Source organism: Alosa pseudoharengus, unplaced genomic scaffold (assembly GCF_046254945.1).
Source record: "Alosa pseudoharengus isolate Yale_2024_CS ecotype anadromous, Long Island Sound unplaced genomic scaffold, YU_APseudo_1.1 YU_APseudo_1.1_scf_12, whole genome shotgun sequence".
In the NCBI taxonomy this organism is placed as follows: domain Eukaryota; kingdom Metazoa; phylum Chordata; class Actinopteri; order Clupeiformes; family Clupeidae; genus Alosa; species Alosa pseudoharengus.
In genome coordinates this window covers 35728684-35756655 of record NW_027468587.1, presented here as the reverse complement: position 1 = coordinate 35756655, position 27972 = coordinate 35728684, and the positions used below count along the sequence as shown (strand labels likewise).

General features: G+C 43.1%; 1 protein-coding gene across 1 annotated transcript; it reads right to left on the bottom strand.

Moving 5' to 3' along the window:
• Nucleotides 1-474: 474 nt before the first annotated feature.
• On the bottom strand, nucleotides 475-27972 carry trim71 (tripartite motif containing 71, E3 ubiquitin protein ligase). Its single transcript, XM_076281114.1, has 4 exons — nucleotides 26211-27972; nucleotides 10730-10897; nucleotides 7688-7822; nucleotides 475-6948 (listed from the first exon to the last, which is right to left on the bottom strand). The coding sequence occupies exons 1-4, from the start codon at nucleotides 26886-26888 to the stop codon at nucleotides 5497-5499; spliced, it is 2433 nt and encodes an 810-aa protein (XP_076137229.1). The 5' UTR covers nucleotides 26889-27972; the 3' UTR covers nucleotides 475-5496.

Genomic DNA, 27972 nt, shown 5'->3' with positions numbered 1-27972 from the left:
ATTAAGACAATTTCTCAAGTAAAGGAAATACTTAATGATTGGTTGGCAGTGCTCTTGAGGCCGAAACAAACAGTGCTTCCCATTGCAACTCTCCATAAAATTCATGAAATATACACAAAATCATAAAATGTATCATATCATTTTGCAAACACAATAATTGAAGCATTTTAACACAGAATTGACTAACTACTACTTCAGTGGTTCCACATCTTAGTGGGCCAACATGAAAAGCACACAACTGAAAGCGCTCCTCCAGTCTGGTGCTGGCCTGGCCTGGCCTGGCCTCTGACCTCCACCTTTGATCCTAACCTTTGGTATGCGGACACACACTGGTTTCTTAAGGGCATTGTTTTGTCCAGGAATGTTGGAATCAGTGGAATCTGAAAATCTTCTGACATCTGTAGAAATCCCTTTTTTCCAGTCCTTAGCACAAATCAAACTAATCAATAAATACAAACTACTCAAATGTCAGGATCCAAGAGGTACAACTTTATTCTAAGTGTAAACAACAGTACATAAAATCAAAAACTGCATAGGAAATGTTTAAAGTCCACCAAGACCAGAGACCGAGACTGCAGGCCACATAGTATTTTAGTCTCTCATCGGATTTTTTTTTGAAAACACTGACATTACACCAACCAGTTGAGAAAGCAGGGGTGAGGGGAGAGGAGTGGAGTCAGGAGAGACGGGAGAGGAGAGAGAGGGGCTCTTGGAGGACCTCTACCATAAACCATCCGTCCTTCTCCACACATCTACCCTTTGACCCCGGAGCCTGAAACAGCAGTCAAAACCACAATCACACACAACAGAAAATGGCAGTGGGATTCTTAGTCCAATTGTGATGGCAGGACCAAAGGAGAAAACATTTTAGGGAGTGACATGCTCACTGCATTGCTTGAGGAGGTGGTTCATATAGATGATGCATTTTAAGGATTTTTAAGGCATTTCTGACTTATTTGAAGGCAAACCAAGACTTGAGAACTTTTCTTTCTTTGGTCGGGTTGATTGGCTGCTGATAACAGAAATTGTGCCAATTAGTTTCCTGAGAAATTGAGGGATTTCTTTGAGAGAATGGGGAAAGGAGGGGAAAGAATATCCCACCATCATTTCTCTGTGGCTTTGAGAAGCTGACAAAGGTGAACTTCTACAAAATGGTCAAATCTTATGTGTCGCTTAATCTTTTCTTTAAACAGTTCAATGGAAATAAAACATGAGGGGATCCTTTGAAATTTCACAAAACAGCAAATTTCTTTTTTTTCTTTTTTTAAACAGATGGATCAAGACAAATGTACTTCCACACACATACACACACAAATCAGATACTAAAAGTACTAACAGCGGATTCACTATAAAATGGCGGGAAACAAACATTGGATTTGGATTTTTAATCTCTAGAAAGCTACCTGAGTTGTTCTTACATGTGTATACATCAGAAGACAATACAATCATTAAAATGGGTCTTGGACCATGCACTTCTGAGAAGATGTGTGCGTGAGTGTGTGTGTTAGTCAGAAACGGGCTAAAATAGTTTGTAATGGGGAAAGAAACCCATAAAGGAAAAACATCAGAGACCCAATTAGTATATCTATGTTGTAATATGCAGGGGGCTGATACTCATCAGCATTGATGGAGATAAATGTTCAAATGAACCTGATGCTATCATAGGCTGAGGCCTCCTCAAATTCTGTTGAATATTCAGCTGACAGTTACATGTCTTAACAGCAGAAGGTTCTATGGCTACAAGATGTTCTATCATCAAGAGGCCCATGGGCAGCTGAGGGAGCATGTGTTCAGTGACTGCACAGAACTGTGGGTCGTTGCGTCTCACACTGCACTGATGTTAACATTTTGGTTCTTCAAAGCTCTTGCACTGACTGGTGAACTAGGTTACAGACACATCTCCGCACACTGCGTTCCTGATGATTGTTCGGTAAAACATGACGTGAACGTACACCGTACACCAGAAAAGAGCTCGGCGAAAGAGGTACTTCAAAGGCCAACGTTTCCATTTCCATGCAAACCATGGAAATCCATTTTAGCAAACTATTTGGCAGTTTTAAGTATAATCCAGTTGGGAACAAAGCATGATTTTGAAGCTGTAGACTACTGCATGTGTGATAAGGCATCATGGACAAAAGACCTTTTCACTAGTGTCTTGCACAATGAGGTACCCTTCTTGGGCTCTGTAAAGCTATTCATGAGAGAGAAATACAATCGTATAGGTCAAAGCCATCCACCACAATCTACCATACAAACTTTTTGGTACATCATAAAAGTGTCATCAAATATTCATTTCTTAATTCTTATTTTCAAATACACTTTTCTACAAGGACTTTTAAAGCATGCAAAAATATAAATATAGGTTTTTTTTTTTTTTTTTGCTCTTAAAGAGTATAGATCTTAGGATCTTTGGGGACGCGTCTCTGCAGCTCTGCGTTCAACTTTGAGCACAGGTAACACTGGGTGAAAAGCTCGACCTCTCACACGCTCGCTACCAGCCACAGGCCAACTGCAGCCGCTTTCTTATCCCACACACTTCACATTCACACTTTTCATCCTTAAGCTCCTTTTGGTTTTTAGTACTTTTCTCAGTGGTCTACTAGATTTCTCCAGCTATGGCTCTACAAAAGCAAGTCTGTTGTCTGTGACGCGGAGCTAAAGGAGAAGGGATTTCTTTACGCGGGCATGAATGGCGTCGAGAAGCTATCCTCAGTTCACCAAGGAACCTTGCAAACATCTGCTGGAGTTAAGCCTGAGGAAACATTAAAATGCAGTAACTAGGGTGTGGTGAACTCCAGTGTCACACACTTGAAGAGACATACAGAATCATCGGAAGAGGCCGTCTTACAGACAAAACCTCACTTCCACTGAGGTAAAACAACACAGACTGCAGGAAGACTGAGGTAATGATCAGAGGATAACAGGTCTTCAGTAACACTGAGGCAAAAAGATGATCTGTGAGGTCAGACATCAACAGCAGCTGAGTATCATCGCACTAGCACAACTCATTTGACCAGAGGTTTGGCACGGGCTAAAGTATGGTCACTGTTTTGGCAAGATGTTTAATTCAGTGCTGATCATCACGCTTGTGTTGTAGAAAGGCACACCATGACACTTCTAGCAGAAACACAATTTGAATAAGTGTTGTGATAAAAATGAGGGAGGAAGCACTGTAGTCTGCATGGATTAAGTTAATGTGAATTGTAGTGATATAAAGATACGTTGGGGTTTGTTTTGTTTTAAACCTATGTGTAACCCCCTGTGTCTTAACCTTCTCACATACTCTGAACTACTGTATATGCAACTAAATACTGAAGATGATCATAGAAGTAATTCCACTCAACAATGACTTGCCAAGCAGTAACATATCATTAGTTGAGCAAACTGAGACAAGGAATGGACAAGGTCCTTTAACTTCATAGAAATGGAAGCTATTTCTCTTAAATGCTAGTAGGCTGGTAATTTACAATGGGAGATTCCAATGCTGTTCAATTCTGACAAAGCCAGTTCCAATGGCTGATGGACACAAAACAAAGAAAGTCTTCAAGTCTTCACCTTGTCTATGATGACTATCACAATGCAGACTGCCAACTTCAGAGCCTCAGATGTTTGTTCCTTTCACGTTACACTGAGGGGTGACATTTCTGCTTTCTGAGAAAGTGTGACACTTGCACTGTGCTTCAGGCTACGCTCCAAGCACTTAGTGAACAAGTAGCTCAGTGGATCCAAGTGATTTCCCTTGTGCCCTCACTGAGAATCTGTGGTCCAAACCATGTCACATGTATCCCACAAGATGAATGGGAATTAAACGTATCTTCTCCTCAGACAATGTATGTGCTTTTGTTGGAAATATGGATACCATTACGTTTTAGGTGGCAATGAACAACTTGATTTTAGTCAAGACGACATAAGGAGTGAACAAGATGGCTTTGTCTTGCAAGTGGTTCCACTCCAGGCCCCCTAAACTATTACCTCAGGGGCGGAGGCAGTCTGAGGTGCATTCTGCTGACTGCATTCTACTGATGCCTCAACATGACCTGCTGACCCCACACAAGAGAGATCACAGAAGAACTAGCCCATGAAACAAGACAAATGGAACTGTTTCTCTAAGAGCTGAAGCCTCACCACCACCAAGTAGATCCTGCCTGGACTCGGCTCTAGCTTTTCAATTGTAGTCTGAAAACTCAATTTTGCCCAGACAATGGCGAACTAAAACTCAACTAAGAAATCCGACAAAGTTTGGATTAAATCCTATATTTCCCCCCAGCACCAATGTGCCCATTCCAACAAACATCACCTTATCGTCTTTCACCTCAAGTTGTGCAGTCATAATAATACATTTAAGATACTAATTCTGTAGGACAAATAAATCAAATAGAGGATAGGTAAATTCATTAGAAATCGGCATCAGTTACAATCTATCTAAATATTATGCCCTCTGTCGAAGATTTCTCCCAAAAAAAATAATTTGGAAAACAAAATGCAATTTTCACTAAAGCAATTCTCTCTTTTTTTAGAAAACATTAAATAGGGAGTTTGGACATTTTTTGGTTCCTTGCAGCATTCTTGCAGTAAATCTTGATTAACATTATACTTTTTATATGCCATTTAAGTTGACAGATTTGAGATTAATGCTCTCGACTATATACAGCCAGTCAAGTAAGTGTGACTTTACTTTACTTTGCATCATAAAATCCTTTTGAAATAGAAAACACTTGGGAGAGGCAGCTGGACCCGTAGAGGTATTGTGTAGTCTTGAGGTAAAATGTTTTGCAGAGGTATGAGGCAGATGACTGACAGAACTACAAACAAAACATGAAAACACAGTAGATCTCTAAATATGGCTGCATGCTTTGGCTAAAACATGCCACCTTGGTAAATTTGAACATTGTTTTCAGAAACATTCAGGGTATTTCAATTGCTTTATGTGCACAGTTAACAACTGGGAAAATTTGTGCGAGCTGTGCAAATGCAAATCAAACATTGCTTCATTTTTGTAGTTTTCTCTCGCTAAAAAAAAAAGCACTGAGGTAGATGTTTCTTTATAAAACTTCATGGACTAAGTCTCTGCACACAAAAAACAATGTGAGTACATTCATACATAAGCTAGATGAGGTAGGTATGATGCAGAGAGTAAAATATTTCAAGAATGAAAGAAATTCCCTGAGAAAAAAAATCAGACAGAAAAAAGATTTGAAACACACATCAAGAGCAAAAATGGCATCCCATTTGAGCAGCCAAACCTGATGGAGAGAGGAAGGACTGCTTGTTAGATCTGTTGATCTGTCAGCAACGCTGAGCAAACGGCATCAATAAGCTCTGACAAACTAAAAAGGCATTTATCAACTGAATTGTGGTAGAACATGAGATTCCACTCTACTATTGACATTTGTTTTCCATTCTTGTGAAGTTTGCTCCTGATGGGTGTGTACCAAAAATCTTCTTTTCTATGCTTCTTCACTACACTTCCTTTGCAATGAGCAAAGACAGCATTGCTTAGAACATGAGGATTCGGTTGTTACCAAAGTCCACGGCGACAATCATTCCGTCAGGGGTAACAGCTATACCCGATGGGCGATCCATCTGCCCAAAGCCATTGCCCTGAGTGCCGAACTTGCATAAGAAATTGCCGTTGGCCTCGAACACCTGAATGCGATGGTTGCGGGAGTCAGCCACGATGATGCGGTCCTCCTGGTCCACAGCGACACCCTGCGGACGGAGGAACTGCCCGTTGCCCGTTCCCTCCGAGCCCAGGAAGCGTGCAGACTGGCAGTCAGGCCGAATGACTAGCAGTCGGTGATTGTTGAAGTCAGTGACCACCAGGTGACCTTCCTGGTTGAAGGCCACACCGCGGGGCGAGTCAAAATGCTTCCAAAGGGCCCCCTCAAAGCCGTACTTGTTAAGGAACGTGCCATCAGGGCCGAAGAGCTGGACACGGTGGTTGCGTGTGTCGGACACCAGGATTTTGCCCTCTGGGTTCACGGCCACATCCCAGGGGTAGTTGAACTGCCCGTTCTTTGTGCCCTTTTCACCAAACTTGAGTAAAAACTGGCCCTCGAAAGTGAAGATCTGGATGCGGTGATTGTCCTTGTCTGCAACGATGATTCTGCGCTGGCTGTCGCAGGCCACGCCCGCCGGCCTGTCGAACTGGCCCGGCCGTGAGCCCAGGGTGCCGAACTTGTGGTGGAACGTGCCGCACGGCTTGAAGATCTGCACGCGGTTGTTGCTCCGGTCTGCCACCACCACGAACCCTTCCTTGTCCACGCAGATGCCCCAGGGACGGCACAGCTGCCCGTCCCCGTCGCCCTCGCCCCCAAAGGAGACCATGGGCAGCCCGACACCCCCGTAGCTGCGGCCCGACTTGACCAGCACCTTAAAGGGGCTGCCCTCGATGTGCTGGTTGCAGATAAGCACCGAGAGCAGGTGCTCGCCCTCGCTCTTGGGCAGGTAGCTGACAGTGTAGGTGCCGTCTTGATGGTCGGAGACGTCTGCGCTGGACAGGGCCCCGTCTGGCCCCATGAGCACGGCTGAGACGCCGTCTCCTCCGGACAGCCGGGGCTCGCCGTCGTGGTCATAGCCCACCACAGTGAAGGAGGCCACCTTGCCCTGCAGGCCGCGCTTCAGGCCCTCGCCGTGGGCTTTGGAGGCCGAGGCGTACGCGCCGCTGCTGATCAGGCCCAGGGACTTGATGGCGATGAAGAGGGCCTGGTCAGGTGGCGTGAAGACGATGCGGTCGTCTTCCTGCGGCTGCAGCAGGCAGCGGAGGGCCTTCAGCTCCTCGATCTGTGCCAGCATGTGCTCCCGCGCCAGCAGCACGTCCAGGCTCCCTCCCTCCTCCAGCACTTGCTGCACGGTGGCGATGGTGGTGTCCAGCTTGGTCAGATTCTGATGGAGCTTCTCCACCTGGAGGTACAGGGACTTGGCCTTCACCTGCCGGATCTTCTCAACCTGTACAAAATACAGACAGCACCCCAAACGTCACCTTTCCTTTTCTGAGAAAATGACTTTCTTTCTGAAACCAAAGAAACAGGTGCCATCAAAAATAGTAGTCTTAGAAACTCTCCTGGGCTCTATTAGCAAGAACTAAAATGTCTTTGCCTTCCCATTTTTGCTACACAGACAGGACACTAAAAGAAAAGGTTGAGAAAGGGCTGGTCAGTAGACTTTGAAGAACTCTGATGAAAGTGGGCTAGTTAGACAAACATAATTTACTGCAACTTTAAATGCTGGTGAACTACTCTGAAGTTACAAGTTTAGTTTGCATAAAAAGAACTACAGAGGTATTTGAAGGCTGTGTGGTTTTCAAAGGCTTTTTGTGGGTTCCTAACCCATAGAGGCTACCATTGTGCATATCTGCTTGCCACATAATGTAGAGCCTTCAGCATACATGTCAGTATAGAGGTTGGTGTTAACAGATAGGTCCTATATTCATTTTACACTGAGAAATAGGATACATGCTCTAAAAATCACACAACACGCTTCCCTCAAGGTTGCCTTTTGTGCTGGGAGCAAACTTTTTTAATGGCTGAAAAGCCTACCAGTTGAGGTTTGATATGGTTGTAAGTCTGTGACTTTACAGAAAACTATGCAGTTGCCCTCGGAGATCCTGGCCAAAAGGAAAGGCTTGCTTGTGTGTTTGTGTGTGTAACGTGCTACATATGGGGGGAAAGGGCCATTGTCCACTTACCTTCCACAGGAGCTCACACTCCCGCTCCTCCAGGGCCTTCTTGTGGCGCAGGGTGATGGTCTTCACCTCCGTCTGCACCACCTTGGCCTTCAGCTCCACCTGCTCGGAGATCGCCTTGGCCTTCTCAATGCTCAACTGCAACAACAAACCCATTCATATTATGTAGAGGAAAAAAAGAGATACGCACCTCTACTCAAATATTGTGTTTACAATGGCCACTGCTATATTAACAGGAGATACTGTCTATAATTAAACATTAACCATAATAAAATATTTGTAGTCAGACATTACAATGAATCTCACTATGATGTTCTACAATTAATTAGTAATCCATGTCTGAAAAGGACTTTGTCTGTCTCTGCACCTATCATCATATCACTGGGCCTGCTGTCCATCTGACTGTCTTACAGGCTATAGTAGCCCTTCTACACATCTTTAGAACATTATTTCCTGTTATTCTATTGTTCTTAAAGTATATTATTTTTCTTGTTTGTAAATCAATTATATTATGTTTACATTCTTTATAGTCATATTTAATATGTATCAACAATCAAGTTATTGCACTGTTCAAATCCCTGCACTGTTCACTTTTGCACTACCACCATTGCACCTTATCACAGTTTATCTATCTATCTATCTATCTATCTATCTATCTATCTATCCATCCATCCATCCATCGGACTTGTACTAACCATAACTATAGCTTTACCATTATGGTCAAAAAGCTCAAGGTTTCATTTTTTTCAATAGTACACTGACCATTTTAGAACACACAGGATCTGCAAAGGATGGCCTAGAAGCTATACAATTTACAACAACGAAAAACACTGATTGGAAAAGCTGTCTTGCTGTCATTCAGTATCTAAATATAGACGCCACCTAAATGGCATTTTTCCCTGTTCATTATCAGAGGAGCTGATGGCTTTCCTGATCTGTGGGGGTGTGTGAATGAACCCACACAAGCATGAGGAGCTCTATTGTGACGCCACAGTGAGCGGTAAAAGAGCCCAAGCTGTGGGGTCGAGACCCCTGACCCCAGTAAAACAGCCTGTGGATCCCACAGAGCCGAGGAAGGATCAACGTGCCCAACAGATGCTCTTTAAAAACTCTCATTCTTACGTTAAACTTCTGGAATTCTCCTTTAGGGGTTTTAAGGACACAACTCGGAAAAGTACAGGTTACTCAATTACACTACACTGTGATCATACCACTACTGCGGTGACAACAAAGGCAAAGGCTGTTTTTATGGCTTTGTGTGATATTAAGTGCTTGGTTTTATACTCTGATGTAGAAATATAGTGTTATGCCTGTCAGTTGATATGTACAATTTCTATGGCTTTACTAGTAAACCTCACAAAGAAGCTCAGGGACACCTTGTTTGCAACTTGAACCGGACTTCAATTGATAGCTTGGTCCAACCATGAACAAGCATATTAGACCAATCCTATCAATTTAACACACATCAGAACTATAATAGCTTCTACTACAAAAATCAAGTAAATAACTCAACCACCAGGAGTACTAACCTGTCAATCAACATTTCAGCACCCATCAATTGTCACTCCTCAGCCAACAGAGAGCTGAAGCTATATAAATAAAGGTGACTTGACGAACTAATTCCCTGCAAATAAGATTACTTGGGCCGAACACAGCCTGCATGTTGTCAGCTTCTCCTGTGCTAATGCCGCCTGGGTTCCCTGCAGCAGAGCTCCTGCCTGGCCAGCTGGGGATCTCCAGCCCTGCATGCTCTCCCATCATCATCATCATCTCAGCATACACCGCCGCGCCAACATGATACGATTAACTCATATCACTGCAACCGGACATCCAGTGACCTTTGCCCTGACCTCACCCAAACGGAACTTAAAGTGGAGGCCAGAAGACAAGGAAGCTTGTCACAAACCTTGGCCATGCTCTACCAACAAGGGACAAACAAACAAACACACAAACAAACAAAAACAAACCAACAAACAGGTTTTTGGTGCTGCCCTAGCAGAAGAGGTAAAAAAGGGCATCAGTGGACTTGATGGAGGAGAAGCCCATGTATGGCCACCATGTGAGAGCTTGCTCCACAACATGGTGCCATGAGGACTCCCACGAGAGAATGGCATCAAAACGACAACTGAAAAGGGCAATTTTGTTTGGGACGTTTGCAAGGCGGGGGAGGAGGGATTGCATAATTTATTGACATTCAGGCATCAGGGGGCAGGCTCTCCCTCTCTCCCAGGAATTCATCCTCAATAGTGGGACCCCCACACCCCCACCGTCATCTGCCTCTGCAGCCCTTTCACTCTCCAGCACAGCTGGGGCAGAGGGATTAAACAGCAGCCGCCCCCACCCATCCTCCACCCATCCTCCACCCACCCCACCATTCCCCTGCAGACCCCTGCGGAGGCAGAAGCCTGATGGAAACATTTCCTCTGTGTTGTGCTAATGACTCGTGAGCCAGCTGAATGCGAGCCACAAGGCCACAAAGTAGAGGTTGGGGGTGGTGTTTGTGTGTGTGTGTGTGTGTGTGTGTGTGGGGGGGGGGTCACAAAGTAAAAAGGACAAATGGAAGGATATTCATACATCACTGTACGGCAAACCTTCCAATCTCTGCAGTGGGCTCAGTCAGGCACGGGTCTACCTGTTCTGATGTTTAGATACATGGATAGTAGATAATGTAGGAAATGGCCATGTCTTTTGTTTACGATGCAGACTCCAGACTCAGGGGGCTTCCCCGAGTCACTAGCTACCGGCCTAAAAGCCTATAAAGTCAACTCATTTCACTGGGGCGAGGCCAGTGGACATAAAGCTGTAACGGATATGTTTTTGTCCCATTGTTTATGTTCAGTGCTGTATGAAGATGTCCCACAACAGATTCACCTCTGCCCTGACAAAGGCCATGCCATTATGACTGAACAGTAGTGAGGCATAAAAGCTCTGTTTCTGATCAAGCTAATAAAGCAGAAATCTGCTTTTTTATAGAGGCACTAAGGATAAAATCAAAGCATGTTAGCTATTCATAAACAATAATTGACCAATGATGACCAGACGTACCTGCACAGCCTTGCGTCCCTGTTGGGCGTCAGCAAGCAGCTGGATGGTGAGGGCACGGCAGTCCTGCACAGCGTCCTGCAGGTAGGTGAAGCTGTGTCCGGCGTGCCGCCCGGCACTGCACTCCCGGCAGATGGGCACCGAGCAGCTGTCACAGAAGAAGCGCAGCACCTAGAGACATAGACAGAAACAGAGAGAGAGAGAGAGAGAGAGAGAGAGAGAGAGAGAGAGAGAGAGAGAGAGAGAGAGAGAGAGAGAGAGAGAGAGAGAGAGAGAGAGAGAGAGAGAGAGAGAGAGAGAGAGAGAGAGAGCGAGCGAGCAGGAGAGGGTTAGCATAGGGGCTGGAGATAAAGCTACTGGGACTTCTCCATTAAGGTGCAGACAGCAGAGATGTCTGATCTTCATCACCACATGGGCCTAATCCGCTCTTCACGAGTATTCTGGGAATGATGAGTGGAGGCAGTGTCACTGTGGCTCTCACATGACAGAGGGGCTCAAGGCCCATAGAGACATCCTGGTCACTAAATGATGTGAAGCTGTGTGCGAGCTCATAAATAATTACATTGGTCAGTTGCTAAGAATCTAAATGTTTACAATAATGATCCATGCGGACATGTGTTTATTCATCACTGCTTTTGTGTGCTGCAGCTCGTGTGCTGGGGCACCTATCTGGAGCCCTATAGACTGCACTATATGTCGGTAGCCATGGTAACAGGCAAGGCACAGCTAAAAGTGGTGGGAGAGTGCTTAGCAGAATCTACCCTGCAGACTCTTTCCTGGTACATTCACATCTTATGTGCCAATTGAATGCCATTCTGTCCACACCTGTTCCATCATAAGCAATTGAACGGTCATGAACTGTCCATACTTCAAAAACTCACAACCCTCCTAAATGTAACCCAATTAACAGACTTTAACTTAAGGCTTAATTAGGACACCCACAGATTAGCATCCTATACAGTGCTTCAGCTAATTCAGCCATGAATTGCACTGACAGCACTGTATCCATCCATCAGAGTTCCCTCAAAAGCCCTTTTCTATTGGAGAAACACAAACAAGGCCCAATTTCTGCTTCCTGGACTGACACATTGATGAATGGTTATACTAACAATCTAAAATACTGTCATTTCCTACTCAAAAAAAATAAAATAAAAATAATAATCCAAAACACTGTTTACATAACTTAACTGTTACTAACCTACAACAAATCACCTCTGGACCAGTGATTGTTGTACCCTCCACACACCCCCATGCTATAGGGCCAGCCTACCTCATGAGCTTTACCAAACACCAGATCAAACACCAATTCTATCTATGCCGTCTCCAAGCGCCGCGAGCAGCTGCGTGGAAACTTAGAAAGGCAACTGCACTCGGGTTACCTGCTCATAAAGCTGCCAGGCGCTCTCTGTGTGGGCCACATCCTAGAACTGGGATAGTACAGTACAAGCTCAACAAGGAAGTCTTCTTCAAAACATGCAGCGTGATCGCTCAGACATTCATATCAAGCAGTTATGCAGTTACGACCGCTTAAAAACTGATCAAATAAACATCGGCAGATCAAGATTTATACAACACGCCTTTTGTCAGCTGTGTATGAGTACTTCAAATCCTATGATGTAGAAGACAGCTCTATATTTAAACTTTTGCTGTGTTCCAATTTGCAATGATGCTCTCATTTTGTCTTGAGTTATAAATGCTGCGCACCCCTTTGCTTCACATTGGTCATCTTTGTCACATCTTTGTCACATTGGTCATCATCTTTTTACATGTATTATTTATGTTTTTCAGTTGAAAATGTCAATTTAATTCACTGTTTTTTAGTTTAGAAAATAGATCATTAAGAAATAATAATCGTGATCTCATCATAATTATTTTGGTAAATATTATTTGCCATACCAAGCAGACCACCAAACTGAAAATACTTGTCTCACATTAGCTATGCGAGCACAGTCTATAGCTATTATTCCACAAAAGCTATGGGTGAAGGTTTCACTGTCCAACTGTGAACACCCAGTTGCATTTCATGACCAATCAACGCCAGCTAGCCTAGGTATGCTTTCCTGGAACTGGGATAACAATTGGCACATGAGCCGCAATGACATAACTCAAGGGTTCCTTATGCATTCAAGGATACAGTTTGTGGAAAGGCTTTCCTGACAAACAACACTAATGATAGAAAACAAGGCCATAAACATGTCAGTCTTGGGAAATGCTCTGCAAAACAGGAGAGATGGCACGAAGGGAGTGTGCACTTCAAGGCTAGGCGTCCCGTGCATATGAAGAGCGACCCTCTTTACTCTGTAAATCTACAGCGGGACATTTGGCCATACAAGCTCCTTTTACTTTCTAGCTGACTGGCTCCGTCCAGTAAAGGCATCTCTCTGATGGTGTGCATAAATCTTTAATGAGACGCGTCTTGTTTCCTGGCGGAGCACTCGGTCTCTTCTTCAGGAAGGGGGCAGTTGTGGTTCTCGTGGACACTAGTCGTTCCTTAAATGCCAGAACAGGTGTGGAAGGATAAGATTTCCTTCTACTGAAATGTTGGGGTTATATACACCTCGGCCTGCATAAGCTACAGATCTACTCTCCAGCAAGAAAAGATATTGGGAGACACTCTTTCAAATATGAAACCTAGAAATGTATTAGGTAAAGACAACATAGGAGAGATATATGGTTAGGGTTATGGTGTTTAGCAGATAAACTGATAAATACTGATAAATATCACACTTGCTAACTTGGAAATGAGGTCCTATGTCCAAAATCCTGAACCACCCCTTTGACTCTGCTAGCTAACTTAATGGCTAGATACTTAAAGCTACATGAGGTTATTTTAGAAAAATAATTAATTGTATTTAGCAATTTAGTCTGTGATACTATAGCTCATATACTTCATGCAAGAATAATGTCGTCATGGATTTGTTATTTTGGCTTATATTCAGCTAGCAACTTATCAGTTCTAACGTTATTTGACAATACTGTACAAGATATGTAGTTTAAGATAACACTAACTTCTATCTTCGTACGAAGATTCAGAGATCATCAGGTGATTCAACGCTAGGGGTTTCCCGGCTGCCGTGAGCACAACTCTGTCTTTCGTTAACTAACCGACAAATGCATAGGCAGAGTTTCTGGTATGTCCCTCCTTGGCTAATGTATTAAAAGATGGAGGCTGAAAACTGGCTGCTGCTATACAGAAGACTCTCCCGCCTGTATTTTAAATGGCAAATCCTACCCTAACGAGAATACTACAATAGATTTTTGCTAAGAATCAACTGAAGAAATTACAATGTAGCTTTAATATCAACTTGTACAGACTCTCCTCACAAGATGGCGGCGACCTGAAGAGCAAGGTAATGCACTGACTGCACCAACAGTCATTTTCTATACACTTTCATCAAGATTCGTCTGGTCTTCAAGCTATCATTTTGCTCCTATTCCCACACATCATACATACATACATACATACATCATACGATTAGGCCTACATTGCCAATGAATAACTGGGTTTCAGTGTGAGTGGGAATTTGAGAAAGGTAGAGGACAAAGGACACTAGCAGCAGGAGAGTGTGAGATTTGTCCTTTAACCTTCTCCAGGAAATCACATTGTCTGAAAAAACAATCACAGGAATCACTTTCACCACATTAGACTGAGGAAGAAGAAGCTACCCATGTCAGTGGAAGAGTTCAGGTAATTTTAATTTTGAATATTACAAAAGTGTGCCTTTATTTATTAAGGGATGCTTTGTTGGCAGTATTTTCCACCTATATGACAAAATCCACATTCTCAAGCACAATTTGCATAATCAGTATGGATGCACAGATTAGACGTTGAACTGTATCTGATGTGGAATTATGATGTGGAATTATTGTGCAATTATATTCTAAAAATATAGCTGCAAGCAGCAATGAGATAATAATAATAATAATATAATAAGCTTTATTTGTATAGCACCTTTCATACACAGAATGCAGCTCAAAGTGCTTTACATTTGAAGCATATAACACAATAATCATTATCAATCACTTTTCTTCATTGCTAGGGGCTGTTTATGATCCACTCAGCAACATATCAAAAATATAGAAAATGACATGTCATAAGACTGGCAGCCTTTACCCTCTTACCCCCCACAAGCACGCCATATGGCAACTGTGGCAAGGAAAAACTCCCATATTCCAGGAAGAAACCTTGAGCAGAACCTGACTTAATAGGGGGAGCCCATCTGCTTCTGGCTGGCTCCGCCCTCTAATAGCAGCAGATGTAGAATAATCTGAAAAAGTAGTCTACAGGATAAGATGAGTTAACTAAAAGCTTTCCTGTACAGAGGCAAGGTGTTCCATAGTTTGGGGGCATAATGGATAAAAGCAGCTTCTCCACTTTGTTTGTGGAGCACTGGGTACGATTAAAAGATTAGAATTGGATGATCTAAGTTTCCTTTGTGGTTGATAAGATATTAAAAGCTCAGAGATATATGAAGGTGCTATGCCATTCAGAGCTTTGTAAGTAATTAACATAACCTTAAAATCAATTCTATAGGAAATAGGGAGGCAGTGCAGTTCAGCCAACACAGGGGTGATGTGTTCTCTCTTCTTAGTCTTAGTTCAAAGTCTAGCCGCAGAGTTCTGTATGAGTGCCAATTTCTTTAGATGTTTTTTGGGAAGACCGGTGAAAAGTGCATTGCAGTAGTCTAACCTGCTAGTGATAAAGGCGTGAATGAGGGGGCCAAGCAGTTGAGCAGGAGTTGGGATTGGACTGGACTGGACTTGACTGTGTTGGGTTAGATTGGATTGGACTTGATTGGATTGGATTGTACTGGACTGGATTCGAAGGTCACCGAATTTATTGTGTGTCCTCAAGACCACATACTAAGTTGGGTTTAAATCGGTGAAAGTGTTGATAATTATAGCACCCCTAGTGGTCAAAGCACACCAAATTAATTGTGGGTCCTTAGGATGTGTTCACGAATCAATGTACCAAGTTTGGTGTCGATACGAAAAAGTTTTCCTAATTATAGTGCCCCTAGTGGTTAAAGTACACCAAATGAATTGTGTGTCCTCAGGATCGGGTCCTGAGGCCATATACCAAGTTTGGTTTCGATATGTAAAGGCGTTGCTGAGATATGAGCTAATTTCCTGTATCTCTAGCGCCACCCTAGTGGACGAAGGTCACCAAATATATTGTGTGTCCTCAGGATAGAATCCCAAGTCCATATACCAAGTTTGGTTTCTATATGTGAAAGCATTGCTGAGATATGACCCTACTTCCTGTGATTATAGCGCCACACAGTGGTCAAAATGTACCACATTTCTTGAGCCTCCTCCTTATTGGGTCCTGAGCACATGTGGTAAGTTTAGTCTTGATACGAGAAAACATTGCTGAGATATCACTTCACTTCCTGTTTGGCGGCTTTGCCGACCATTTTAATTGGCTGTTACGGGCGAACGGTTTTAGATTTGAAGACAAAAAGGGATAACTTGAAAATCTGACAAACTTTGTGACCTGTGAAAAACCTTTATGTGTTTTTGATTAAATCCAATATGGTGGCCGAATCAATTACGATGACATCACAATTTGGCTTGGGTCAGCCTATAGACCTCCAACAGTATTAACAGACCCCACTAGTAAATTTTTCCTAATTGCAGCGCCCCCTAGAGGTGAAAGGTCACCAACGTTTTTGAACATCCTCCTGATGGGGTCCTGAGTCGACGTACTAAGTTTAGTTATGATACATGAAATGGTTGGAGATATGAGCTCACTTCGTGTTTGGCGGCTTTGCCACAAATTTCGATTGGCTGTTACGGGAGATCAGTTTTAGTTCCGAAGACGAAAAGGGATAACTTTTGTGCAGCTTGGTCTGAAGATCATATGTACTAAGTTTCGTGAAAATCGGTCAAACTATGTGACCTGTGAAAACTTTTTAGTGTTTTTGATGAAATCCAAAATGGCGGAAAATCCATCATGGCGGAAATTGACGTCATAGGGTGCGTTGAACTCGGCTTGGTCCAAGGATTCTAACAATACCTCATTTTTGACAATCGGGTGCGTGAACGCACGTCTAACTTTGGCCTATTGGTGGCGCTAGAGCGCTCAAGGTGCCGGTATGAAACTTGGTGAAATTAATCATGAGACTGTCCTCAATCAGTGTGCCAAATTTCACAACTTTTCACCAGACGGTTCTATGGGCTGCCATTGACTTCAATGACGGAAGCGTAATGATAATAGTAAGAAAACATAGAAACACAATGGGTGCCTTCGCAGCTTCGCTGCTTGGCCCCTAATTATCATAATTCTTCTGTAAGAAAAATTACTCTTTAAAACTCATACAATGTCCTAATAGGATCCGAGCGAGCTACTGTCTTGTATGTCTGGTTACACTGATTGCATTAAATATGTCCTTTTATTGTGACATCTCATTCAAAATAGCAGAGCAATGCAAGCGACAGAAAGAAAATAGAAACGGGGCGTCTGATAAAAGTTTGTCCGACAAAATGCTTGCATTGCTTGCAGTCAGGACACCCCAATTGAAAACAATGTAATTAAATGGATTTTATCACTAATGTCCGATCGTATCGCATCCTGTGAGGACAAGCACTTAGCCTCAGACATTTCGAGATTTCCTTAGTACATGGTTTTCGGTTTCCCTGAGAGAAAAGACAGATGTTTTGGCTATTGGGAATAGGAATAAGTGCTTTTCCAAACTATAGTGCCTACATAACTGATCGTTTATGAATGGAAAGTAAAGACTAATTTAAAAATATAAAAACATAATATATTACACATTAAGGCTATAGCTTATATATCTAAGCAACAATACAAGCTTTAAACAAACCAATATAGAAATACAGGACAACTGGTTGTGTCTGCTTTTGATTTGTGCTATTTCATTATTGTCTTTTAGGTCAACTCCACCAGGTATGTGAACGAGTGCCAGACATTCCCTCAGCTTTCACAAATGTCCAGATCAACCACACTGAAAATCTGTCAGACGTGTGTAAGAATTCCCACGTCAACTGATGCAACTGCCATAAAGAGTTGACTGGGGAAATCAACACAACCTAAGAATGCCCTTAGCACACTGATCCTGTTTCTGAGAAGTCACACACGCCCATGAGCTTTCCTCTTTGGAGTAGAAAACATTAACCCCCACCCACCCCACACCCACCCACAACACACATCACTTGAGTACCCGAGCAGCCACTGTGGGAGGTGTCTGCCTCTCAGGTGACCTCATTGGCTGCTGTGGAAAAGCCAAACCAAATCAGCTGGGGCCCTGGTGCTCTCAGCACGCCTCCGTGTCTGTGTGTGTGTGTGTGTGTGTGTGTGTGTGTGTGTGCGCGTGTGCTAATGCAGTGTGAATGAGACAGTGCAGGCGCACACATCTAGTGGTGGCTGGCTCGCTCAGGCAACATGGACAAACACGTACCTAGCCCAAGGACTTTAGAGGGAGAATGTGGGCACTTTAGTGAGAGAATGTGTGCCAAATGCATCACAGGTTTCACAGCTCAACCACCACCACAGCATTACGTGCAAAGGGGCAGGGCCTGAAAACAAAGACGCTTCCTCTCTGTTTAAAACCTTACAGGTGATGATGGCAATCACAGAAAAACTCAAGTTGGCCTCCAAACGCACAGGCAGAGGCCAGGGGAGACGCATTGCTTTGAAGGAGTGCAGGAGAACGTATGTAAAATCATGTCCATGTGTGTTCTCAGGAGGGACGAGAGTGAGCATGTGTGTGTTTGGTGGGGGGTTCAGAGGCGCACTGGTCTCCATTTGTTTAAACCTCTTCAGCTCTGACCCACACGCTACACCCTGCACTCATCTATAAGCAGCCAGTGACAGGAAGGAAACGCGGGACAGACAGGAGGCCCTCATCATAACACCCCTCTAACCTTGACCAACACTGACATCAGCACAACAGTGATAAATAATGGGGTTTAAAACTCTGATGAATAAAGAGGTGAAGCAGACAGTAGCTTTTTGGTGTAAACCATGTTATACGTAGAAATCCAGTACGTTCTCCTCCACCTTTCCAAACAACATAACCCCATTCATCTTTGGCAATACGAGTCCCTGCTTTTGTGCCGTGTTTGCAGACGAGCAGTGGAGGTAAAACGCTCAGACCCCAGCTTGCCAATGAGCATATGGTAAAACTATGTCTGGGACTGCAGACACAGAGGCCAAGTAGAGTGCTGCAGTGAGAGTGTTTTAGCCAGCTAAGTAACTGTTAGTTTCCACAGTACATCTGTGAGCCAGAAAGATCTCTGTGGCTGCTCCACCTTCCCGACTTCATTTAACAACATTAAATGTTCAGACATATGTTCCACTAGCAGTGTGTCCTGCTTTATGAAGTGGCCCAGAACTTTTGGCAGGACACTTTTTAATGCACCCTGTGAAGCCTGCACTGATTCACTTATATAATCTTAAATAGGGGAAATACACCATCTACCCTGGTCCTAATAAAACTGTTAAAAAGAAAAGAGAGAAGGAGGGGGGGGGGTTAACTGAAAATATTCTATCAGATTTGAAAAGCTTGAAATAAGAGAGGGCTATCCCTTTTCAGCCACATGTGGACAAGAAGCCTTTTATAGTTCATTATTCAACGTCAAAACCCTCAGAGAGGGAGAGACAGAAAGAATCGAAATGTCTGTGCTTCTAATAATATTGCACGAAAACGGGCAAATAATCTGTTTTTAGTCAGGCCTTCAATCTGCTGACCATTCCACATTCCACCATGAAGCAATCCCTGCAAAGAAGGAAACCCTTTCCAGAGGAAAAACCCTCGGCCTGTCTCAACTGCTCCAGATGGCTCTTGTCTCAGTGCTGTGTGTTGGGTTTGTTTTAAGTGTGCCCCACCAGATTCTATATCAAAGCTCTAAGAGGACGGCACATGAAAATGGTTAAAAACATAGAGAGGCACCGGGGGAAACAGAAAGGGCTGAAAGATGGCCACAAAACATACAATGGAAAACAGCTTCATTCTTTTCTTGCATCACAGCAGAAACTGGAAAGGAAGTCAGCATCAAGAACAGAGCTGAACGATTTGGGGAAAATATCTAATTGCAATTTTTCTGATTGTGATTGTGATTTTTTTATTGCGATATAATTTGAGTAAAACTTCAGTTCAGTATTTACTGCACTACAGAAAATACATTCAAAACATGTGATGAAGCATCACTTAAGAGAACATTAAAATAATGTTACGTTCAATGATGTTGATAATTATAATGTTTGTGACACTGATACCGCCATTGTTGTTGTTGTTGTGCTGACTTTGCAGAGAGTCTGGCCTAGATCCATAGGCAAACTTTTATTTCCGGGTGGGAGGGCACAGTTTAAGGTTTAAAATCATTGGAGTTCCTTTGAACCGCTTTGAACCAATCACTAACAACCGGCGTTTCGTCATAGAGAGAAGTTTCTCTGCATCACGCCCATAACAAGCAAGCATGCATCTTATCAGCAAACAGTCACACGTTTCATCTGAGTAACTCGCCAAAATGCATCATATATGGTGTTTTGTGAATGTACCCAAGTCAAACTTTCATTTAAATGCATAAGTACGTCCAAAGCGCCACTTTTAAGCTTGTATGCGTTGTCGTTTTCGGGTGAAATGACCTTTTGAATGGGAATCCTACAGGTACATTACTTTTCGCGTCAAAATCGCTATTTTTCAAACACTAAGAAGGCTCGACACAACATGAAACTTTGATCTAAGTATCATCAGTGTCTCTACACATGAACTCGAGCATTGAGAACATTGTTGGTGTACACAGAGTTTACTGCCATCGCTGCCATCTTGCAAGGAGTGAGTTGTCCAAAATCTTTCTTTTTTGTAAATTATGTGTACACGAACAATGTTCTCAATGCTTGAGTTCATGTGGAGACACTGATGATGCTTCGATCAAAGTTTCATGTTATGTCGAGCCTTCTTAGTGTTTGAAAAAAAGCGATTTTGACGCGACCATGTAGCCTACTAAACTAAAGTTTGACTTGGGTACGTTCGTATTTCAAGTGACAAAATTAGGGTATGACAAAGCTGACGATATTAACATCATACTCGACTGTGACACTTCTGTTAATAGGCTAAACTAGAAAGAGCTAAAACAACTCACACCAACCGTATTTGCGCCCTTTATTCACATTTGTTTAAAGATTTCATAAGCCCTTTTCGCTCCCTACGTTGATGTATTCCAAGCGGTCTGCTTCGGGAGCGGGGATGTAGTAATTGAAACACCATGCCTGTGTAACGTAATCGCTCTCAGGAACGCCCTCTGTTCGCTGGTTGGGTCGGCTGCCCAACAACCGAAGTAAACAAGGGCGAATTAACCTATTCCAGACGGAGTACTGTAGGGAAAAGAAATCGAGCGGAAGTTTGTTGCCAGGCAGAGGCCAGGCTAAATGTTGCTGGGAAAACAGAGATGAATGCAGTAAACTAATGAAGTAACTCTGTAATGCCTCTCTAGCCCATGGAAAAGCAAGGTTTTTCTAAGAATTTCCACAAACTCCGAAACAAGAAAGAGGAAAGAGGGAATCAATTGTCAATGGGTCATTCTATGAAACGGGTGCCATTTGCGTCCACTAGGGCTGGTAACCGCATTACCACAATACCGCGGTCACGTCTGAGCTCGTCATCACCGCAAAAAAAAAAAAAAAAACATTGACCTGCACATGTGTGTATAATATAGTGTGTAATGTCGTGACGTGATGTGTAATGTGATGAACCATCTTATGACATTGATTCAAGGTTTTCGAAATGAAACTTAGGCCAAAACTTATCATCAAAAGATGAAGCAGTTTCTATAAGTTCTGCACATTTTCTCTTTTCTCATTTCTCATTATTAGGGTGAACAGACTCAGTAAAAGCAGAGATTTTCTAACGAGAGACTTTCTAACAGCATTCAAAGAATCCTCCATAGAAATGTATATGGTTAGTTTGTAATGCCAATTGGCAGTTGTCTATACCCCTCCCCGCCCCAACCGCATTGTTATCCTTTTAAGCCTTTTTTTAAGCAATTTGGGGAGGGGTTATATAATTCAATTCAGATTTCGTATGATGTACTTTTTATGTCAATGTGGCCTCTCTTACGTATCCCTCCCCATTCACTTGAATAGGAAAATAGCTGCCCAAAGAGCCTTACCAAGATGGCCGCCGAGAGGGGGGACCCACCTATAAGGACTTTGGTAAAAGTACTTTAAAATTCCTGGGCAGGTGTATCTCTGTAGATCATCTCCATCACACTTCAAGTAACATGAGCCCTCTATAGCACTCTGTAGCTTAGACAGAATTTAACTGATTACTGCATCTGTATGGGACACGGGCTTTGAATATAGCATTATGCAACATCAAATCTTCGGTCTTCTGTTACATTTCTTCTTCAAGCAGTACTAATTCATATGCACATGCAGAATAATTTCGAAAAAGCAAGTTTTACATGGCATTGAAACAAGATAATTGCCTCATACTTGCATGTACAGCAATTCCTGTTTAAGGCCAATCAGTGGGCCAAACAAGGTCAGTCTTTTAATAGTATTTCTTGAGGCCAGCACCAGCACATGGCAGTCATTCACATGGCCCTTCCCCTACAGCCTGAGGGCAGACCAGTCACAGTGACTGAGTGCTCAGATTCTCATGCAGTTCTGTTGGTCAATTGAGACCTACATGGTAGCTCAATTGTGCCGTTACAACAGTGGGTAAATAACGCTGAATTACTTACTTAAACCCCCATCTTCAAAGTTGAAACGCCACTATTGCTGTGGAGTTTGATCAGATACAAATTCCTCCACAAAATTGGAAAATAAACACAAAAGGCCAGAATCAACTGACCTTAAAAACACCTACAGTAGGTCTGCTGTTGTTACCTCATCTCATCATTGATCACTTGCTGCTATGTTTTGGCAATTACAAAAAAAAAAAAAAACACACATCTTGGTCTAATAAATGATACTGGGAAGAAAGATGGCGAGATGGCTAGAAGGAATTTAAATAAGGAAACTGACAGGAATTGCCACAGTGCTCCATCAAATGTAACACATATGGCTGTCCAGCCATTTTCAATTAAATTAAAACAAATATAAGCCACTGCATTCCAACCTGTACAAAAGCATCTTAACAGGAAAATAAATGGAAGATCTAGGTTAGCTGACATTAAAAATTAAAAAGGTTTTACTTTACAGGGCTAATCTATGCACTACTTGATGAAAAGAATGAAAATCAAATTGAAACTCTAATCTGTTAGTGGTCATAAGTTTACAAAAAAACTGCTCCTAGTAATCACTACGAAACTAACCCCCTTAATTTCACCCCTTTTAAATGCGCTATTTTTTACCTCAAAACCCTTCTATAATTAAGCAGTTTTTAAGTAGAAATGTGCATAGATTAAGGTCGATTAAGGAGAAAAGTCTACTGAATTTACCTCTTACTTTTTCGATTTCCCCTTAATTCAAGGATTCCTTAAAGGGAACCCCTGACTTGACAACTTAAATGTAGGGGGGGTCACACCTTAAATTTAAGGGCAACTTTATATAAATTAAGTGGTTTTGGTATGTTTTCATGGGTAAAATAAGGTACGTTTGAGTACATTACATTTCGTAGTGAATAGTGTAAGATATCGATTTTTTTCCCCGCCTTCTCTCAAGTCTTATTCTCCATGTAATCATTTAGAAACTAAATCTGCGTGGAAAATAATGCTGTACCACTGCTAGCCACCTTGCAGTTTTTTGTTTTTTTTTGCTCTACAAAATGGTATTGATGATTTATTATTATTATTATTATTATTATTATTATTATTATTATTATTATTATTATTATTATGGAATTATTTGTTTTCTATCTCCGCGTCAACCTGTTATGTCCCATGGGCTTCTAAAGAGAAGTGGTCATACAATGGAAACAGTTGGCATCACCTTGACTCACAATAGGCATTTAAACTTTAGTCAATTCTCCCCCATCTGCCATTTTGTGAACTCAAGATTACCAAAAAGGAGGACAAGAAGAGACTGAAAGAACAGACAAGCTTTGCTTCAACTCTCTCTTAGCCCTGTATGTTTACATAAACTTCTGCTTGGAGAAATGGCTCATTTCAACACAAGACTTTTTGCTGGGAATATAACCTCTATTGTTTGACCTCTCACATTAAGGATTTCCTCTCCCCCTTTTACAACCGCCGCCCCCCCCCCCATCCTCCCTGCCCTAAGCCAATCAGGGTGGAGTCCATGGCGCTACCACTCGCTACAGCAACACAAACAAGGCCACAAACACAGCCATTTGCTTGTAGCAACTAAACCATTGCAAGCAAGTACACAGGGACAATGAAAGGACACAAAGAGAATGCCCAGGTCCATCAGTTGAGGTCACTTATGCAACAGCTACAAAGTGCAGTGCACACTAGACTTTTACAGCTTCTGAAGGCATACAAGAAGACAAACAGACTATAAAGGTGAAATCTTTGAGTCCTGGTAGAGAATGGAAACAACCCTGAACGACAGAAAGATTCCTCTGCTTCCAGCTCTCCTCCTAGAGGACTGCTGAGAGCTGATGTCATAGCATTCCGTCGGAACGGGAGGCTTCCTGTGTTGGCTATACTGGGGCCCCTCTCTACACCCCCCTTCCCCCTCCATACTTGGGTGTGAGTGAAAGAGTGAGACAGCAAGAGGTAAAGGAGGAGGGGGGGGGGGCTATTCTGCATCACCCAAGTAAGGTCCAGAGGACACACCCACCAATGCCCTGACAATATTAAACAAATAAACACTGTTTAAAACACTGTTAAAAACATGCTGACCTATGGTCATCCTCAACCTATTCTATGCATAAAAGCAAACCTTTTCTCATGAGCTTCATATTTACCCCTCTAAAAGCGCACCTCCACTGAGCCCCTACACCACTGGCTAGTGGATAGGATTTGGAAGAAATGCAACGACTCTGTGAGTGTGACCACTGTGTCACAGACCACTGTGTAAGCTTACTTTAGAATGCATGGAAACTCAAAGGATCATAGAATATTAAAAGCAGTGGAAAGAATGGGGAAGTGAGCAGAGGGTCTGAAATCGACTCTTGTATCATAACTGACGAATGACCAAAGGCTGGTGTATTTCTGTCACGGCCAGTTGTTTCTCTAGTGGAATCTCTCAGCGCCTGCCCCCACATGGATGGGGGGCTGTGGAGGGGGCGTGAAATGAGGGCTTGTCAACATTGAAAGCGATTCTCCAGCGTCACCGTCACTACGATGACATGCTCTGCATTCCTCACAAAGAATCATATGACCTACTGTTGAACACACACATTCCAACACACAAATAGAAGCACGTCTAACAGGAGGTAAACACCACATAATGAGTGTGCAACAGCAAGAGAGGAGAGAAGTGCACAATCGCACACACACTGGCACATCGAGCTATCTATAAAACCATACAACTAAGGCAGTGAAACAAACTGAACCCATTAGGGAACACAGAATACATTGTTGGCATCACATTTCAGTCAGTATTCCCATACCAATACATCCGGTCGCAATATTTAATGTAAAAGTACCACAGTACACAAGGAGTTTCAAACTTGCTTTGAATCCTTCCCCCTTTGAAACCCTTCAACACTTCGACCCTTCACTCTCTCCAACATGTCATAACAGTAGGCTAGTGGATGTGGCAATTGATGTGGGATCTCAAACAAGGAACATAAATTCACAATTCTTGGCCATATTATGGTATGACTGCCTGCAACTAATTTTCAGTCAAAAACATCAGCTCCTATGATGGACAAACATTGCTGAAAGACTACACGGTCCTCCCATCCCTCCAGCTAATGAGGATGGGGGCTTGGCCAATCAGAGCGTGAGGAAGTCAAGCACGTGTGGTAAAACGGACACGCTCCTCAGGATCGGGGGTTGCAGCGCTCAAAAACATTAATGGAGTCATTTGAACAAATCACTCCATGGCTTAGATGCCTGTACAATCGAAGTGTAAATTATATATTTTATACAGCCGATCATGATATGTGGACTATAGGCCTACCTCTCAGTATGACTGCTCTTACTCGCAAACTATACTCACAGTGGCTTCAAAGTTCTATATTACAGCAATGAGTAATTCACAAAGTAATTTGACCTGCAATAACAGGGTAATACGCAAAACATTCAAAGAATGAAAGCTTTCCCAAGACTCCATACCATAGCTGCTGCAAAAGACCATCAAAATGACAGCTCTGTAAAATGAATTATGTATAACGCTTGTCATTCACATCAACTGAGATAAAAAGGCAAAGCGATCTTGCACACAAACACAAGAAATGCACAGGCTAACTAAATGTAGTAATATATATTTACATCATTCTAGCATTTAATAGGCCTACTTTTGCAAAGCTTTGTGCGTAATTTAGGGTGCCTTATGTTGTTTACAACATAGCCTACCAGATGCTGGTATTAGCTGCAAGATGTAAAATGCAACTGAACAAACTAAACATTAATTGCCTTCGCAGAGGCAATTAGGACAACTCACCGCGTTATCGTGCTGTTGACAGAAATCCATTCGCTCCTGAAAGACGGGCAGAAACGAGTAGGTCGAATGGAACGACTGGGAGAGGCTCACCGGAGTGTTGGAGTTGTTGGTCCGGCCTCCAATGTGCAAGCTCTCCAGTAACCTTTCAATAAAATGGTCTTTGGTTAAACGGACCCGCTGGTGCGCCCGGACACAGTTGTCGCAGAGGTACTCTTGGCAGTCCAAGCAGTGTGAGGTAGCGGGATTGCCCTCATCGCAGGAACTGCACTGAGGTTCGGTGAACTGATGTGGTCGAAGAAGGCTACTGTGTGAGTTGATTCTGCAGTTAGTCTTGTTTTGCTCCTCGGACGCAACTACAACATCAAGCAAGTTGTTGAAGAGAAAATTTGAGGATGGCAAGGCGTCTACCCCGGATTCGGACATGGAAACCTTTTGGTCACAAGTTGGGCACCTAAGTTTCAGTGGGTCGCCGGGGTTCCGCTGGCCCTCTAAGCACTGCCTACAGAATGCATGTAGACAGGGGAGTACGTGGAGCCTTCTGGAAGATGAGGTAGATGAACTTGAGGTCTGAGATGAGGACGATGAGGTAGAGGAGTTGGAGGAGATCGGAGCAGAAGACCCGCACAGCTCCTTGCACAGGGGGCATGTTTGCAGGTCGGTGTCTGGGAATGAAGCCATTTACAAGTGGGCCAAAAATAATACTTTGAAAAACGTAAAATGTGTGGCAGATTGGCATAGAATGCGTTTGCTTTAAGATATGTAGATTTTCTGGGGATTAAATGTGGACCAACTGCACGCACTGACGTTGCGCTTGCTCCACAAATTCTCTGGACCGAAAAAATATATCTAGCTGCTCAATAAAACGTGTAGCCTTCTTGGGAATTAGGCAGCTAAATGGATATGAATTCGGAAGTATAAATTAAATCGCAATCAGATTAAGTCAATACAGCTGTGTTCACAGATGTAAGAATTAGGCAAACCTCTTAAATGCCATGGTAGTCTTATAATCGATGACAGCATGGAATTTCCCTCATAGCTCATTTCAATGCTCCGATCTACACAGTGCAGTTTAACCATTTACAAACAAGCGGTCCTCATTTTTCGAGCCTTAGCCTATAATCCTGAGATGAGGAGCATTAACATTGTTGCGAAACATGAAATCCGCTGCGAGGTCCCTGCTCCGATCCTCCCCCACCGCCGCATGACGAAAGGGGCCACACGTTCGATGCGTTGTCAATTACTTGCTTTTCCTTCAACACAAAGGTGTGTTTTCTCTCCACGTGCCAGTCTCTTGCCTTCTAGTCTACCATCTGGGCATTTCTGAGCGTATGCGTGTCAAGGGAACTGATGAAGTCGTCCCAGTTGGAATGGAATATTTCAGCAAAGTACGTCCCATGTAGCTAGTTAGCTTGTTGGTTAGCGCTCATGAGATCCAGTTACAGATTTGGATGTGTCGCCTACTGAATCGAATAGTCCACTGTTCCTTCTCTTAACTCCGTTTCTCTACTCAGTTGAATTGTAGCAGCAAGTATGCGTCCAACATACGAATGGTTACAATTACTAACCCAGGAGTTTCCGTTCGAAAATACAGTGATAAAACACTGGCTTCCCTCAAAAATCCAACGACGTGTGCAGACTATCCGCCTTGCAGCTCCGGGCTATCCGACGGGAACATGTCGGTTGTGCCCTAAACGCACACGCACATTGTGTTTGCGTTCAAATCGGTGAACAGTGCGCACTACACTGGCCGCAGAGACGCGAG